The following is an 18,277-nucleotide window of genomic DNA, read 5'->3' on the forward strand; positions in this document are numbered from 1 at the left end:
AGAGATGGCTCAGTGGTTAAGAGCACTGTGTGCTTTTCCAGAGGTCCTGAGTTCCCAGCAATCATGTGGTGGCTCACAACCAACTATAGTGTGGTCTGATGCTCTCTTCTGGTGTGCAGGTGTATACACAGATACAGCACTCATATACATAAAATAAATAAATTAATTAAAAAAAAGAAAAAATAGAAAACAAAATTCACTAAAACACAACTATTGTTTTTGTTGTTGTTTTGCTTTGTTTTTCGAGACAGGCTTTCTCTGTGTAATAGCTATGGCTGTCCTGGAACTTGCTCTGTAGACCAGGCTGGCCTCGAACTCACAGAGATCCACCTGCTTCTGCCTCTGCCTCCCAAGTGCTGGGATTAAAGGTGTGCACCACCACCACCCAGCTTAAAACACAATTATTTAGCTATTGAAAATTAATGAAAACGACAAAATCTAATGTACTAAGGTTCACTGTTAGGAGCAGGTTGGGTGTTTGTATTCTTTAGGGACAACAAAGCTGACGTAAGATTCACACCACTGTCCAAATGAGTCAGGCCCTCATGATGGCGGCTCCAGACCTTACCTCTGGTCTTCTCTCTAGAGCCTCCTTCATCAATGGATGGAGTTCTTCAACCAGCTCTCTACAGAGGGAAAAGGTCATATGTAAAGTTTGTTGCTGGTGATATAAAACTTGTCACCAACCTATCCATCCCAGCATAAATAAAGTAATTATTTCACTTGCTACCAGTCAAATCCTCCTGTGACATCTCCACAGGTGTGGCTCTGTACACACAGTGTCTATCTCCAGTGCTGTGCACATGTTCTGAGCAGAACACCCCGTGTGAACAATCAAACAGTGTTTCCCAAGTGTTTACTAGATCCGGGGCACTTCAGTACTGGCTGCTGAAAATAAGTGAAAACGGAGTCTCTGCCCTCCAAAACCCTTCCGTCCAATCAGTGGGAAGGAGAGGGTCAGTAGTGAGATGCCTTGGGGGCGCATGCTCAGAAGATTGACACATAACAGGTAAAAACATGAAACCTGTGGGGGCTGGAGAGATGGCTCAGAGGTTAAGAACACTGACTGCTCTTCCAGAGGTCCTGAGTTCAAGTCCCAGCAACCTCATGGTGGCTCACAACCATCTATAATGAGATCTGATGCCTTCTTCAGGCATGCAGGCACACATGCAGGCAACATTGTATATGTAATAAATAAATAAATCTTAAAAAACAAAATAAAACATGAAGCCTGTGCCAGAGTTCACACTTGTGAAATAGTGCAGTTTTCAGAAAAACCTTTCCTGTGTCGTAAAATGTTTTGACAACGTTGATATATATCTTATTACATTTCTCTGTTATATATTGTGATTGTTTGGATAAGAACGGCCCCCATAGACTCGTGTGTTTGAATGCTTGGCTATAGGGAGTGGCACTATTAGGAGGTGTGGCCTTGTTGGAGGAAGTGTGTCACTGTGGGGGCGGGCTTTGAGGTCTTAGATGCTCAAGCTATGCCCAGCGTGGCACACCGTCTCCTTCTGCTGCCTGTGGATCAAGATGCAGACCTCTCAGCTCCTCTCCAGCACCGTGTCTGTCTGCACGCCGCCATGCTTCCCGCCATGACGATAATGGACTAAAACCTCTGAAACTGTGAGCCAGCCCCAAATTAAATGCTTTCCTTTATAAGCGTTGTGGTGGACATGGTGTCTCTTCACAACAATAGAAACGCTAAGACCTATATGCATTTTATATATGCATTTATGTATATATCTATATATAGCTTATGTGGATTATATGCACATACACATCATACGTGTATAGATATGCACTATGCACACATGTATCCATGTATTATGTATTGTGCATGTGTCTCCCCTCCCCTCCCAAGCCTCCAGTTATCATTTACACTTGTTATGAACTGCCTTCTTTCGAAAGTCATTTCTGAGTCGCTATGTTAAAATGGACATGAGATCTAGCTTGCAGGTAGACAAGTTTGGGGGCTTCCCAGTATGCCTGTGGCTACTAAGCCACTCTCCACAAAGGCTCTTGAGAACCTACAGCACTCCGCACTGAGAGAGAGAATCTGAGGTCTCGTCTCCACCGCTCTAATAAAGACAAAATTTCTTCAAATCCCACTTAATAATGCATAATGCTAATCACATTAAAATGCTATATTGCCGGGCGGTGGTGGCACACGCCTTTTATCCCAGCACTCGGGAGGCAGAGGCAGGCAGATTGCTGTGAGTTCGAGGCCAGCCTGGTCTACAAAGTGAGTCCAGGACAGCCAAGGCTACACAGAGAAACCCTGTCTCAAAAAACCAAAATAAATAAATAAAACCCCATACTATCAGAGGATATTATATTATATAATTATATAGTAACATTAATGATATATAATAGCAGTGATTTTTAGTAATGTTAATAGCCCCACTACTCACTAACTAGTTATTGAACCTTCTCTATGTGAACACGCACATTTAATATATCCTTTCAACCAGTCTATGGGGCAGATTTCATTATGTCAAATTGCCTTCAAATTGTTTTTTTTTTTTTAATTTTTTAGTTTTTATTTTATTTTATTTTTATTTTTTAATTTTTAATTTTACTTATATGTGTACATGTACACACACACACCACATGCATGCAGTACCCGTGGAGGCCAGAAAGGGGCACTGGGAGTTGAACCCAGGTTTTCTACATGGGCAGCCAGTGCTCTTAACCACTGAGCTATTGGTCCAGCAGCTCAAAATGTTTTCATGGCGAGAGACTTCAGCTTAGTTGTTGTGCTAGCCCTGCAGCTATGCACATGGAGACTCACAGAGGCTTTTCAGACTCCTGAGGGGGCAGTTGCTTTGCTGAAAGACAGCATCTACCTCCGGGATCACAGAGAGGGCAGGCTGTGCACGGGGACTTGTGTCCACCTCCGGGACCACAGAGAGAGGGCAGGCTGTGCACGGGGACTTGTGTCCACCTCTGGGATCACAGAGAGAGGGCAGGCTATGCACGGGGACTTGTGTCCACCTCCGGGATCACAGAGAGAGGGCAGGCTGTGCACGGGGACTTGTGTCCACCTCTGGGATCACAGAGAGGGCAGGCTGTGCACGGGATATATGTCCACCTCCGGGATCACAGAGAGAGGGCAGGCTGTACACGGGGACGTGTGTCCACCTCCGGGATCACAGAGAGAGGGCAGGCTGTACACGGGGATGTGTGTCCACCTCCAGGATCACAGAGAGAGGGCAGGCTGTGCACGGGGACTTGTGTCCACCTCCAGGATCACACAGAGAAGGCAGGCTGTGCACGGGGACGTGTGTCCACCTCCGGGATCACAGAGAGAGGGCAGGCTGTGCACGGGGACGTGTGTCCACCTCCAGGATCACAGAGAGGGCAGGCTATGCACGGGGATGTGTGTCCACCTCCGGGATCACAGAGAGGGCAAGCTGTACACGGGGACTTGTGTCCACCTCCAGGATCAGAGAGAGAGGGCAGGCTGTGCACAGGGACTTGTGTTCACCTCCAGGATCACAGAGAGAGGGCAGGCTGTGCACGGGGACGTGTGTCCACCTCCGGGATCACAGAGAGGGCAGGCTGTGCATGGGGACTTGTGTCCACCTCCGGGATCACAGAGAGGGCAGGCTGTGCACGAGAACTTGTGTCTAGGGACTTGTGTTCTTTGGGACAGACACAGACTGATTCCAGATGTTAATCTTTTAAAAGCAGAACTAACTAATTAATAACTGGCTAACTGCTGGTTAACTGGCCCTCTAGCACTAGTAAAGAGAACTGGTAACTGGTACTTATTGTTTGGGGTGAGCTGTTTGGGGAGCCCTCTTTTCTAACTGCATGGAGGCTCTGGTTTAATCACGTTACCTTCATCCTGGGAAGTCTGGGTGTCTTGACTGGACACCTGAACTAGTGTGCACTGGAACCTGAGATGTCTCCTTTAGAAGGTTTTGACCCCGCCTCAGATATCTGACTATAAAGCCATACTGAGGTTCAAAAGTGCGTTATAGACAGGCGGGTCATGCAGTGGGTGCCATTCACATGTCACCGTGGGTCTGTTGCAGGAATGGCGGGGCCTTGCACACCACTCCTCTTTTGGTATCTCAACCTCCCAAAGTCTGGCTAACTAGGCATGGACAGGGAATTATCTTCACGTATACCTGCTCAAAACAAAGCTTGCAAGCGAAGTAAAATCTGAAAGATGAAATCGAAGCTGCAAGGAAGGCAGCTTACCTGAACATCAAACAAAGACACGAAGGAAGCCACGCACAGCCCATCAGCACCCCAGATACCCACTATCACTCGTGACACCCCCCCCTAGCCTGAGTTAATAAAAACAGCCGAAACTGCAGCAGCATGTGTGATTTCAGAAGATGTGCTGTGACAGCCATACCGGAAAACAAGGGAATTTGTTCTTCCAAATCCTAAGACGAGGGACTCTGTGATCTCGATGCTTTCCAGCCTCATCAGCGGCACCAACTGCTTCAGCACAACGCCCACCGATGGTGTGCCGACAGCCTGGAACAAAGCAATCCAAGTGACCAAGGGCTAACTTGGCGACAAAACAGTGACAGTTTCAAGTGACTGAGTCACATCCCATGGCACTGCCATCATTTCAGGGGAAAAAAAAAATGAAAAAAAAAAAAAAACCACCCATATATTTAACAAAGTACAATTTAATTACTTCCTACCTGGGATACAAGTCCTAAAGAAAAGTCTGCCCTTTTTCCTTTAAGCTATTCAAGTCAGCAAAACTATCTTTAAGAAAATCACTGGAGGCCGAGCGTGGCGGCGCACACCTTTAATCCCAGCACTCCGGAGGCCGAGGCAAGTGGATCACTGTGAGTTCGAGGCCTGCCTGGTCTACAAAGCGAGTCCAGTACAGCCAGGGATACACAGAGAAACCCGGTCTCAAAAAACCAAAAAACCAAACCAAACCAAAACAAAACACCCAAACAAACAAACAAACAAAAGAAAATCACTGGGTAAAGCGGTTTCGAGGTTCTCAATCGGAGGAGGAGACAAGCCCAGCCTCGAGGCACTGATGAACTCAAGGTGCCCTGGTAGCAAGCTTCTTTATTTCTTAGTCTCCCATTCCACACTTGCGGGGCGGGGAGCAATAAATTATTCACAGAAGAAGCTCAACGGAATCTGGAAACGTGTCGGGTGGAAATCTGATTGCACGCTACTCCAGATGGCAGGCACAGTGCGACTGCACTGGGAACGCTAGACGAACGAGCTAAAAAAACCTTACAGAGTAATTCCTCTGAAGCATGTCACCTTGTTATCGTAGCTCACTGTACCATCAGGGGTTGTGGCCATTATCTCTGGAGTGGACGCTCGTAAGTGCCCTGGGCTCATAATACTGGGTTTGGCAACTCCAAAGCAGAGGATGAGGTAATTTCTCCACAAGGTAACATAGTTGTCTCCGCTACCTGCAGTGCTGGTTTTCTTGGCATTGACTGGACTGCTACAGTTGTGGAGACAAAATGAAAGTAAAATTAAATTCCTGATTTCATCATTTGATTTTTACTTATCTGTGTGTGTGTGTGTGTGTGTGTACATGAGTGCAGGTGCCTATGGAGACCAGAAGAGGGCGTCAGATCCCTCAGAGCGGGAGTTACAGGCAGTTGTGAGCCACTCAGCCCAACCAGTATGGGTGCTGGGAACTGAACTTGCGTCCAGTGTATGCAGCTTATGCACTGCGCTGTCTCTCCAGTTCTTGATTTTGAATATGAAGTGTTGGGGGTCTGTTTGAGATAGGATCTCACTATATCAGCCTGATGGTATATAGCCAGGCTAGCCTTGAACATGCGGCAATCCTTCTACCGCAGCCTCTTAAGTGCTCGCATTGTAGGCATGTATTACCATGGCAGGCTGTAAACATCATTTGTTAAATAAAGATCATCAGGAGGGCTCACAGAATTAGGCAGCTGTCCATCAGGGATGAGAGGATGGATAGAAGAACTTTAAAGGTTTCGGTGTTAAGCATCAGAGCTTCCTATGCTACTATACTTGGTCACATAGATTTCTTTCTCTTCTTTTTTTTTTTTAAAGATTTACTTATTTATTATTTAAACAGTGGTCTACATGTTACACTGGCATGCCAGAAGAGGGCATCATATCACATTATAGATGGTTGTAAGCCACCATGTGGGTGCTGGGAATTGAATTCAGGTCCTCTGGAAGAGCAGCCAGTGCTCTTAACCTCTGAGCCATCTCTCCAGCCCTTTTTGTCTTCTTCTTTTTTTTTTTTTTAATTAAGTTTATTTATTTATTCACTTTACATCCTGACCACAGCTTCCTCCCTCCTCTCCTCTTGCCCTCGTCCCCCTGCCCCTTCCCCTCTTCTCAGAAAAAGGGAGCCCCACACTCCCATATCAATCCACCCCAGCACACCAAGTCTCATTAGGACGGAATACATCCTGTTCCACTGAGGCCAAGAACGGCAGATCTGCCAGGGGGGAGTGCTCCAACAGCAGGCAACAGAGACCATGTCAGAGACAGCCCCCCGCACTTCACTTGCTTGGGGATCCCATGAAGACCAAGCTGCCCATCAGTTACATATACAGGGGGCCTAGGTCCAGACCACAGTCACATAGATTATTAAAACAAAAACCAACTCTTAGTCTAGACAGAATATTTTTATCTCTACTGTTCACTAAGAAATTCCATAGCAGGAAATTAAAGGACAATTAGTCTTAACCTCTTACAGGGAATAAAAATGTAAGAAAACAATGATGAAGCAAGAAAACCACTCGGGACACCTTACTTTGGGTCTACCAGAGGCATCACGGACTGCAGCCGGGTGAAGGCATAGGGCCAGGCATAGCTGAGGGCCGTCGGGCAATGCTTCGGCAAGTTTTCCTGCCGGAGGAAGCTGAAGAGGCAGAGGACCCAGGGGTCTTTGACAGACTGTGCAAAGATCCAGACATGGGAAGGGCTCTTCACGTCGTAATGGCTGTTGACCAGAACTGCGTTCCATTCTACCAGCCACTGCAGGTCCACACTGTGGGTCAGTGGTAATGTGGCCTGTGGGCATAAAGCAGGAGTTCCAACATAAACAGACATCGCAGTTGCTACCCGTGTTTCCACGGTGCCTTTCCTGACCTCCGGTGTCATGGGCCAGCTTTGGATCTGTGACACCCGTCACATAAGACACCTGTGTGAGTCAGCTGTGCTTCTCTGACAGCCCAGAAGTAGGAGTAAGCATAAGGTTCAGTGATTATAATCGTTTTTGGTGTTGCCTTTTGAGACAGGGTCTCAGTACGTAGCTGTTGCAGGCCTGTAACTCGCCGTGACAATCAGGCTGGCCTTGAGCTCAGAGAGATCCACCCGCCTCTGCCTCTCAAATTCAGGGATTAAAGGTGTGCGTCACCACACCTGGCAAGGCTCAAGTTTTGTTTAGAAAAATTTTTTTCAGACACGTCCTACGTGCTTGTCTGAAAAGCTAATCTTGTTTTCCTAGCATCTGTGCCTCTGGTTATTAATCTTCCATGAAAGCCTGAAACTCACGCAGAGTTTTCATTTGGCTGTGTTTTAGAGACAGGCTCAGGCCTCGCACGACACCAACAGCATGTGGATCCACATGTTTTTACTCACAGAATCCGAAGCTGCCACATGAATGAAGCTCTCAAGGATGGAGGAACTGAGCTGATCCATGACATCAATCATCGGCCTGTCGTCGTCCTGGACACAAGAGGAGTCAGTTACCTGCCGTAAGAAATGCATCCTCCCCACCTACGCCTCAGCAGAGCAACCTGCCAGACAGCGATAACGGTTTTCTCACAGGGCCGTCATGAGAGAGAAGGCAGGAACTAAAACGCTATGGTCCTGAAGCTAGGCAGGCTTTTGATTTCCAGCGCTGGATAATAAGAGCTCCGCTTTCAAACACTTGCACATGCTCAAGAATCTAAACGCTAGCATTGTGTATCAGCCAGAGAGGCTCTGTTATAAGCTTAGGGGGCAGGAACCCTGCAGGAACACACCTTGCTGGGACACTAACAGGCTCCTGATTTGAGGTCACTGGCTCACCAGGATAACTGATAATGTGGACTGTGATGGAAATTTAGTCCCAAAGAACACACATGGCAGACAGACTCATGTACTGCGCAGCCCTGCCTCTTACCTTGGGAGGACCCGTTTTCCCATCATCATTGAAATTAAGCTGTTTGGTTTGGCACTGTGATGCTATTTTGTTTTGTTTTTTGTTTGGTTTTTTTTAGACAGGGTCTCTCTGTGTAGCCTTGGCTGTCCTGTACTAACTTTGTAGACCAAGCTGGCCTTGAACTCATAGCGATCTGCTTGCCTCTGCCTCCCGAGTGCTGGGATTAAAGGTGTGCACCACCACCACGCCTGGCTCATTGTGATGTTTTAAAGAAGATGCATCATTATTTCTAGCTTATTCTCTGATGTATATGTAGCATCTTCTTAATTAGATATGTGATGAATAGCCCAAATAATCTTAAAATTCTTGGTAAAGTAGGATCACTTAAGAAATTAGAAATGGTCTCTGCTGCCAGCGTCAGATTTGCCTCTGGTAGATTAAGGACATTGTTATGCCCATGAAATCTCAGTAATATGGCTGCATGATGACAGGACCAGCTGAGATTCCGATGTGGCTGGGGGACATCTCCAAAGGCCCCACCCCAGATGGAGAGCGTCAGGCAGTTATGGCCGCTGAGGGACGGAATCTTTACATACAGGTCCCCATTAGGTTATCTGATCCCAAGGGGACCTTATGAGCAACACCAAATGGACTCAGCAGGTTGTATTTATAAATTATATATATATATATATATATATATATATATATATATATATATATATATATATATATAAAATTACAGTTAAAGAAGGAGAGATAATGAAGTTGACAGAGGGTATGGAAGGAGTTATAGCAGGGAAAGTGCTGTGCGAAAATACAGTATGCATTTCTCAAATAAAGTTTAAAAAAAGTTATTTATTAAGGGGGCCACAGGGATGGGTCATCAGAGAGGACCCAGGTTCAGTTCCCAGCCCCCACGTAGCAGCTCACAACTGTCTGCAACTCCAGTTCCAGTGGATTTAGTGACTTCTGGCTTGCAAGGACCCCTCATGCATAGGGTACATGTCTATGCGGGGAAAACAAACACATAAAATAATAATAAATACAATATTTAAGAAGAGTTTTTATAGCCAGGCATGGTGATACACACTTGTAATCCCAGCACTTGGGAGGCAGAGGCAGGAGGATCGCTGTGAGTTCGAGGCCAGCCTGGTCTACAAAGCGAGTCCAGGACAGCCAAGGCTACACAGAGAAACCCTGCCTCGAAAAACAAAAACACAAACAAAAAAACAGTTTACATGATTTAAAAAGAATTCTTTTAGAGCCTGGAAATGGTGGTGCATGTCTTTAATCCCAGGACTTGGGAGGCCGAAGCAGACAGAGCTCTGAGTTCAAGGCCTTCTGCATCTGTAGAGTTCCAGAGCCTGTCATCAAAACCAAACACAGCAAACAGAAACAGAAACAAACAGACAAAACAAAAGACAAAGACAAAACCCAACACAAATCCAAATGCTATGTAATTAAAAACCCAGCAATGCATCAACAATGAACACTTGACGCTACACATATTTCACACGCAATAGTGACCTACACATGTTACACACGCAATAGTGACGCTACACATGTTATGCACACACAACAGTGAGGCTACACATGTTACACATGTGCGACAGTGATGTGTTATTTCTAATTTTTGATCCAAAAACGTGGCAAGGGGAACACCTCATACCTCAGGCTGACCCAGGGCAAGGAAGAGAGCTCGGATCTCCTTGAGGATCAACACGGACAGTTTGCGTGTGGCCACCTGGAAGCTACAGAGCAAGACGAGAGCAAAACCTTCGACAGCATGGAGGACACTGCAGTGGGGGCCGCGTTCCATCTGCATCCGGTGGCTGGAGCCATTGGGGATGAGCTGCCAGGCAAGGAGAACACTCGGGCTTAGCAAACCCACCAGGGACGACACACGGTTTCCCTGCACAGTTGGTCTTGTGATAGTAAAACAGTTAACAGCTCAGAGACAGTGTGGAGAACCTGATTGTTATGCATGAAACACTCTAGTTCCGTTTTGCTTTTCCGATCAATGGTGCTTTGTGGTGACACCAGGCTTCGGTCCCCTCTGGTGAGAAGCGACTGTGCAAAGGCTGCTCCTGGTGAGGAGACAAACCTGTGCACATCCACGTCACTAGGGATTACGCTAAACTGCGACTGAAGTGGTCTAATCTGTTTTCACTGAAGTTTTCTACAGACAAAGGGCACTATTAAGTTGAATTTTCAACATTTTTACTTTCTATTGAGACTTGCCTGCACGTGCGCGCGCACGCACACACACGCACACGCACGCACACACACACACTTGGGGTACTGGTATACATGTGAACTGGGAATACTGAATGTGGGGCATTCTATAAGCTGGGCATGTTCTCTACTCCAGTGACAGCTCAGGCCCAGAGCTGGGGTTCTTCAGAAGAGAACTGAGGTTTTCTTTGGGGGGGGGGTTGCTGGTGCGTATTTGTATTTTTTTTTTTTATTTTAAATGTTTTTATTAGTTTTGAACCACATGTTTGTGCCTCTGTATATGTGTGTGTGACCCTTTGTGTGTGTGCATGTATGTGTCTGCCCTTGTGTGGGTGTGGGTGCCTGTGTGTGTGCTTTGTGTGTATCTGTGTGTGTGTGTGTGTCTGTGTGTGTGTGCCTATGAGTGCAGGTAGAGGCCAGAAGAGGGCCCCAGTTTCCCCGGAATTGGAATTGCAGGCAATAGTGAGCTACCTGACTTCATCTGGATCCTTTGGGAGAGCAGTGTGCACAATGCTGAGTCGCCTCTTCTGCCCCCTTTAGCTCGCTCTTCCCTCCTTCTTCTGTTTTTCTGAGACAGGGTCCCATCTGCAGCTCAGACTAGCCTAGAACTCGTGACCCTTCCATCCCTGACCCTCCAGTGCTGGGATCATAGACGTGAGCCGCCACGCTAACTCACATGTTCACAGCAGAGTCTAGTCAGTTTCGCACATTTACATGATGGTTTCTAGGTGTTTCCAAACTGCAATCCCATGACGCTCACTCAAGCACGGGCGCCTAACACACTAGGCCAGATGCCATGCTGGTTTTCTTTGTCAACACATTCAGGATTCCTGTTCCTAGTCAGCTGTCCTTTTGCTCACGTAGCACTCAGGACCTACATGCCACCCTCACTGTTCCCTGGCCTCGGAGCCACTGTCCACCCAGACCCGAGATCTGCATGGCTGATGCCAGCTCAACACGTGACCGAGAAGCTGGTCCTCCTCAGTGCACGTTCCGGATCGCTGGCATTCATTTTCACCACCCACTACCAAGAAACCACAAGACTGCACTTTTATCTCTGTGGATGCAGGATGATGCAGTAAGTCTGAGGTTAACTAGGAGGAAACCACCTGGTGGACAGCTAATGCTGGGTCTCTCCTCGTCTGCCCCACGCTACAGTTTCTATGCCTTACATAGCCTTGTTGGAGTTAACATCGACCTTAGGGCACGGTGCTTCTTCTGGTCACAATATGGCTGGCGGAAGAAGTAAGGGCCAGTGGCAGAGGCAGGTCCTAGGTATTGAGAAGGAAGATCTGCAGGTTCCCTAAGCTGCCACTGGGTGTGTATGAGTGTGCACGTATGTGTGTATGTGTATGTACATGTATGTGTGTATATGCATTGTGTGTGATGGTGTGAATGAATTTATGTGTGTATATAGTATATGTGTGTGCATGTGTGTGCATAAGTATGTATGTGGTGCATGTGTGCATATGCATGTGTATGTGCATGGGTGCACGAGTGCACATATGTATATGTGTGTATGTGCGTGTGTGAGCATGTGTGTGCATGTGTGTGCATGCATGTGTATATATGTGTGTGTATGTGTGTGGGCATGCATGTGTGTATATATGTGTATCTGTGTGCATGTGTGTGTATGTATGTGCATGTGTATCTATGTACTATGTAAAAGTGCGCACATTAGTGGGCAGCCTGGGGGAGTCACCTCTGAGTTCCTGATTTTGCTGGCTTGTTCGTAGCCTCTCCCCTGGGTTTGTATGACCAGCTTCCACTGGGTGAGCAACTGCAGAAGCAGCTTCAGGGAGGAGTCCAGAAGCGTGTGATGCATGTCGCTCACTTCTCGGAGCAGGAAGTTAGTGAAGGCGAACAGCACGTCCTCCCTCCAGTCCGAGAAGTCGACCAGCAGCCCCTGAAGAGAGTTCTGTGCGATGTGCCGCAGCTCGTCGTCCATGTGAATTGAGAGCCTGGGAAAAGACAGAAGGGAGGACATGCGGTTCTCTGCTTCTCCCTGGGGCTGGAAACAAGTCTCCCAATGGCCTAACTGAAAACTTGTTTTTTAAAGTTTAATTCTACATTTACTTAAGAGTTGCAAAAGGGTCCCCTCGAACCACCGTGAGCCACTCCTGATATTACCATCTTAAAAAAGATTTTATTATTATTATTGTTATTAGTATTAGTACTATTTGGGATAGGGTCTCACTGTGGAGCCCTGGCTAGCCTGGAATTCACTATGTAGACCAGGCTGGCCTAGAACTCAAAGAGATCTTCCTGTCTCTGCCTCCCGAGTGCTGAGATTAAAAGCGTGGGCCACCGTGCCTGGCTTTATTTTTATTTTATGTGTATGATTGTTTCTTTTTTGTTGGCATGTATCATGATATGTGCCTGGTACATGCAGAGACCAGAGGAGAACTCTGGATGCCCTGGAACTCAAGTTACAGTTGGTTGTGAGCTTCCATGAGATGTTGGGACTTGAACCTCCAGGTCCCCTAAAAGAGCATCCGGTGCTCTGAACCACTGAGCCATCTCTCCAGCTCCTCTCTAAGTAATGTCAAGTTATCTTCTTGTTCACGGTTTGAACTCACCGTCTAGTAAAAAAGAAAAATCACTCACCAAGTCCTTTTCTTGTCTTTCATTTTTTTAAAGACAGTTTTTCTGTGTAGGTCTGGCTGTCCTAGAACTCACTATGTAGACCAGGCTGGCCCTGAACTCACAGCGACCCGCCTGCTTCCACCTCCTGAGTGCTGGGATTAAAGGCATGCGCCACCACCACCATCCGGCCCTTTTTTTGTTCAAGTTTATGATTTTAATTTATTACATTTATAGATGTTTATTTCCTAAGACATAGAAAACTATAACATTCCACAGACATCAAATCCCATTTTTAAGTGAGTATAACATTGTAAAAATTGGCAATTACCATTAAATGAGTAAATGTTAACCAATGGTAGAGATACTGGGTCGACTTGTGTTACATATATAATGCATATGTTGACACCAACCTCCCTGCTTTATAAGCGAACCTTATTTGGCGTTAGGGCCACTGCAGAAATAGTAACATAAGAATAGGGCCATACGGGGAACTGGCTGGAGCCCTAATCCAGCAGGACTGGCAATCCCTGCAAGAGGACTTCTGGAGACAGACAAACGCTGGGAGAGCGCCGTGAGAAGGCAGAAACAGCGACAGTGCCACATAAAGATGGAACAGAGGTCATGGCGACCCTCCCACAAGCCAGGCGATGCCAAAGACCACCAGGAAGCCACCGAAGTGAGGGGAGACGTCTAGAGCAAACTCCCTCTCAGGGCTTACAGGGAAGCAACATTGCTTGCAGTGTCCAGACCTGATAGGTCAGCACTGATCTTATTTAAGGCTCATTTGTGGCACATTTCTACAGCCCCCCTGTGCAAAGCAAGAGTTCTGGGAACAGCTAGCACTGAGAACGCGAAAGCTATGCTATGGTGCAGGGGGCTGGTCTGGTGCGCTGTGTATTCAGATGCTGTGCCACGAGATCTGGTTGCTTTCCAGACACGGGCATTGCCGTAATCAATGAGCAATGAGGAACAAACATTGCTCCCCAATTATCTGTGGTTAACAAAGAAGCTGAGCAGCCTATAGTTGGGCAAGAGAGGACAGTAGGTGTTCCTCGTCTGGGGGGTGCTGAGGTAGGAACCACGAGGTAGAAGAGAGAATGAGAAGAGGAAGGAGAAAGAGGAGGAAGAGGGGGAGGAAGGGCGTGGCCACGAGGACTGACCTGATGGAGCCCAGGCAGCCCAGGCAGGACCAATATGGCAAGTCACTCGGGGCCTGCGGCTGAGAAGTAGCCAGACCAGCACAGAAGGCTAGACTAGATCCTGTCTGCCCAGCTCCAGTGCCTTACAGCGTGTTGAATACATTTAACAGGACTCCATCTCGTTATTTGGTAGCTAGAGCAGGTGACTAGAAAAGCTGTCCCCCCCAAAAATAATTACACCATATAGTTACCATACAGTGAGCTTTCTCAATGAGTAAAATTCACTCCTCATCTACCCTGTACTAACAACCTGCAGTGTGGATCTGTCTTAACTTCAAGTCTACAGTGCAAGATCTTTTTAAAGACCCCAGGTGCCCCAAGGCTTTGCTATTCTGGGTGGCCATACACCTTGAAATGATGTCATTCCCATGTGTCTTAGGGCTTTATCGCTGAGACAACACAGCCACTCTTATAAAAGAAAACATTTAACTGGGGCTGGCTTACAGTTGTAGAGGTTTAGTCCATTGTCATCGTGGCGGGAGGCTTGGTGGCGTGCAGGCAGACATGGTGCTGGAGAAGGAGCTGAGAGTTCTACATCTTGATCCACAGGTAGCAAGGGAAAGACTACCACACTGGGCGTAGCTTGAGCAGATGAGACCTTAAAGCCCGCCCCCACACTGACACACTTCCTCTAACAAGGCCACACCTCCTAATGATGCAGCTCCCTATGGGCCATGGCGGCCATGTCTGCAAACCACCACGCCATGTTTCACCATAAGAGTAGGTCTTGGGTACTAAACAAATGATTGCAGTTGACTCCCTGTTCCCCAATTTCCAAGATAGTCTGAGGGCAGTTGATAAAAGACAACAGAGGGAGTTAAAATTCAACCCCCGAAGAGTTCTTATTTGACCTGAGGACTCAAGGAAAATTCTTTAAGAAACAGATCTGGTTTTGGGGGGAGGGCCTGAATAGATTTTTTGGGTACATTTGATCCAATAAATAAAATGCACAAATAAATAAACCCATCAGGGAAGGGTTGAGAAGTCTCCTCAGGGATGTAGTCATGAAACAGACCAAAAGAAGCCACCACTGTAATATCTGCGGGGCTATCCTTGCAATTGGCTGGCACCAGGAATACTGGCACTGGTACAGTGGCTCAGACAAGCAAGCAAGCAAGAGTGAGCATCCCACAGGCCATGTGTGCTGCTACAAGATGCCCCAGGCCAGGGATGCATCTGCAGGAATCTAGAACAAGTGAGTGGCATGAGTCTCAAGGACACAGCTTCTTGCACCAGAGTGTAGCTGAATTGGGGGTGGGGAGCCGTACACTTGGACAAAGATGCCCTTTGGTTGATGAAGTCAAAGATGCCCAGACAGATAACTCATGGTGTAAGCTTCCCTGCCAAAGCAATCTTCAGATCTCCACCAATTGGTACTGGTCAAAACCATTTGGTTATCTGGGCATGTTTCAGTTTGACGAGCCCTAAGTTGAAGAAAAAGAGCAGCTGGCAAAGCCCTCCCATATAAGAGGTGGAAGGATAAATAAGACATTATCAGCCAGAAGCAAGAAAGCAGTGGCCTGGTAACACCATCAAGGGCTACAAAGAGCTAGTGAAGCTGAGGGGCAGGCTAATTTCGTCTGGGGGAGTGTGTGGGAGGATTAACGACAGGACTTTTATCTACCTGTTATGCGTTGAACTATATTTCTGGTCAAACAAAGAAGTAAAACACAGCGAGTTATTGAGGCAGCACACAGCGAGAACCTGGTCTTTCCCTGAAACACTTTCCACAACAGAGCATGCTTACAACTAGAAGCAGAGGAAGTGGTTAATACATTTCAGATACCACAGGAGGTGTCTGAAGTACACAGCATTACCTCAGATGCATCCCTAAAAAAAACACAGAATGAAAGATATTTCTCAATTTTTACATAAAAACAATGGTACTCAGTCTCAGGAAAATTCTTTAAATGTAAGAAATAAAACTTAAAAAATTTTTAGCAAAAAATAAATAAATAAATAAATAATCATGTGTATGGGTGGTGTGTGTGTGTGTGTGTGTGTGTGTGTGTGTGTGTGTGTGTGTGTGTGTGTGTGTACCTCATGCCTGCAGAAGCCAGAAGAAGGCATCGGATCCTATGGAACTGGAGTTGCAGAGAGTTGTAAGCTAAGGTGTGGATGCTGGGAACCGAACCCAGGTCCCCTGGAAGAGCAGCCAGTGCTGTCAGTTACTAGCCCCAGTTTAATTCCCTGATACACAATCTCCAATGTATACAAAAACAGTGTATAACCCAGAATATATCATTCAAGACTGAAGATTCATTAACAGTAACTAACACCGTCTACGTACGTGAGATGTGAAGTGATCTCCCCGCACTGTTTAATTCTCATACCTTAGGAAGCAGTTGTCAAACTAATGAAGTCAAATCTTTTAAAAGATTTATTTATTATGCACACAGTATTCTTCCTGAATGTAGGCCTCCAGGCCAGAAGAGGGCACCAGATCTCATCATAGACAGTTATGAGCCACCATGTGGTTGCTGGGAATTGAACTCAGGACCTTCGGAAGCACAGACAGTGCTATCTCCCCAGCTCATGAAGTCAAATTTTTGAAGGGGGAGTAAATATTAACTATTGTGTGGGATCCAGAATGTGACAGGTGGCAGGCACCTTGGACAATCAGAGACACTGCCTCTTTTGTGGTCAAGGGAAGAAACAGGACACACCTGGGAGGCGAGTGAGACCAAATGGGGGAGAAATAAGCTCCCTCCTTGTATGTGGAGATTCCTTGGGGGTACCCCACCAGTCAAACCAGGCGGGCCCTAGCACACCATGATGCCAGGACACTCTCCACAGCCTCCAGGATGCCCACTGGGTAAGATTTCCCAGCTGTTAGTAGCAATTGCTGAACAATACCAAACGAGAAATCTAGCAGCTTGGAGAGGGACACTTGCCAGCCTCATGCCACACTCCGCTGTGTGTCTGCGGTTTGTGTGTCTGCGGGGTGTAGCTGTATGGGAGTGCAGGGACGGCAGGCCTGCAGCAGCTATGTGTGGACACATCCTAGGAACTCCTAAGAGAGCGCTGAACAGCTAAGGATGGGAGCCTGAAGGAATGCTGCTGTTGCTTTTCCAATTATGAAGAAACCCAAATTTTTCTGGTAAAAACCAACTGACCAAACAAACAAAAAAATGTACTAGAGTGAGTGTGAAGAGTGAGGTGTTCTCCTAAGGCCAGCCTGTCTATATTGTGTCAGGTCAGCTTCACACTGCCTTCACTGGACTTTGGGGTGCAGTGTGATGGGAGATTTCCTGTGCGTGGATCGCTATACCTTTCTGAAAGCCTCATTTTCTCAGGGCACAGGGCACGCAGTGTACAGGCCACAGGCTCTTCACCTCCCTCTGAAGATACCCCCGATTTCCCCCTTTTTCATGAGCTTCCGATACAGCCTGGTCACTTTTCTTGAATTTCCAAGAATTTTTATTTGTTCTTTTCCATTCTCAAAAACAGTGCTCATGGCTTTGGGCTTTGTAAGAACATACACAGTGATAAACAGGACGCTAAAAATAGCCCAGACATTCCGACTGCGTCTCACAATTCACGCCTGGCACCATGGTCAGCAGATGCCAGCATTGCCGGATTAGGCTGTCAAGGTGATTTCGGAGGTTAAGAGCCTTCTATGCGGACCCACAGCAAAGCAGCTGTAGAGACGCTCCCAGAATGCTCCACGTTATCTAAAAGCCTAGCATTTCAAAGGCTTTAGCGCAGGCAATCGCCAGCTGATCTGTGAAGAAAGCCAGTGTCCCTCCCACCCTAAATTGATACCTGGCTTTTCCCCCACAGCCCTCCCTCTGACTAACCAGGGTATAGACGCCTCAGTGTTATTTACCTTTCTCAAACCTCCTAAGAGACAGGCAGCATTCTTCCAGGATAACCACATTTTTAGCAAGGGAGGAAATGTGTGTTGGGGTTAAATAACCTGTCTAGATCACCCAGGCAGTAAACCAGCCAAGAGGGATACCGAGATCAACCTTTCTAGAAAATCCTGGCACCTTCCCATTCTCTGCCACTGCTTCCTCCACCTCTCAGCACCTGGCCCTCCCGCGGTCCACACGGCCACTGATTCCTCAGTGTCACATCCTGATGTTTCTATGCCCTGCCACAGAAACACTGACTTCCGGTTGTCAATGCCTCCCCTGTGTTTCAGAGAGTCTCTACTCTCATTCTA

At 47.0% G+C, this 18,277-nt stretch overlaps 1 protein-coding gene across 1 annotated transcript in view; it reads right to left on the minus strand.

Moving 5' to 3' along the window:
* Positions 1-18,277, minus strand: part of Fry (FRY microtubule binding protein) — a 250,299-nt gene that overhangs the window by 113,223 nt on the left and 118,799 nt on the right. The window contains exons 18-24 of the mRNA XM_051162840.1: positions 12,027-12,285; positions 9,759-9,941; positions 7,585-7,671; positions 6,755-7,014; positions 5,263-5,452; positions 4,376-4,500; positions 569-626 (exon numbers count right to left, since the gene is read on the minus strand). Coding sequence (XP_051018797.1) covers positions 569-626; positions 4,376-4,500; positions 5,263-5,452; positions 6,755-7,014; positions 7,585-7,671; positions 9,759-9,941; positions 12,027-12,285 — 1,162 coding nt within the window. The remainder of the gene's footprint in view (positions 1-568; positions 627-4,375; positions 4,501-5,262; positions 5,453-6,754; positions 7,015-7,584; positions 7,672-9,758; positions 9,942-12,026; positions 12,286-18,277) is intronic.

This window comes from Acomys russatus, chromosome 19, assembly GCF_903995435.1.
Source record: "Acomys russatus chromosome 19, mAcoRus1.1, whole genome shotgun sequence".
NCBI lineage: Eukaryota > Metazoa > Chordata > Mammalia > Rodentia > Muridae > Acomys > Acomys russatus.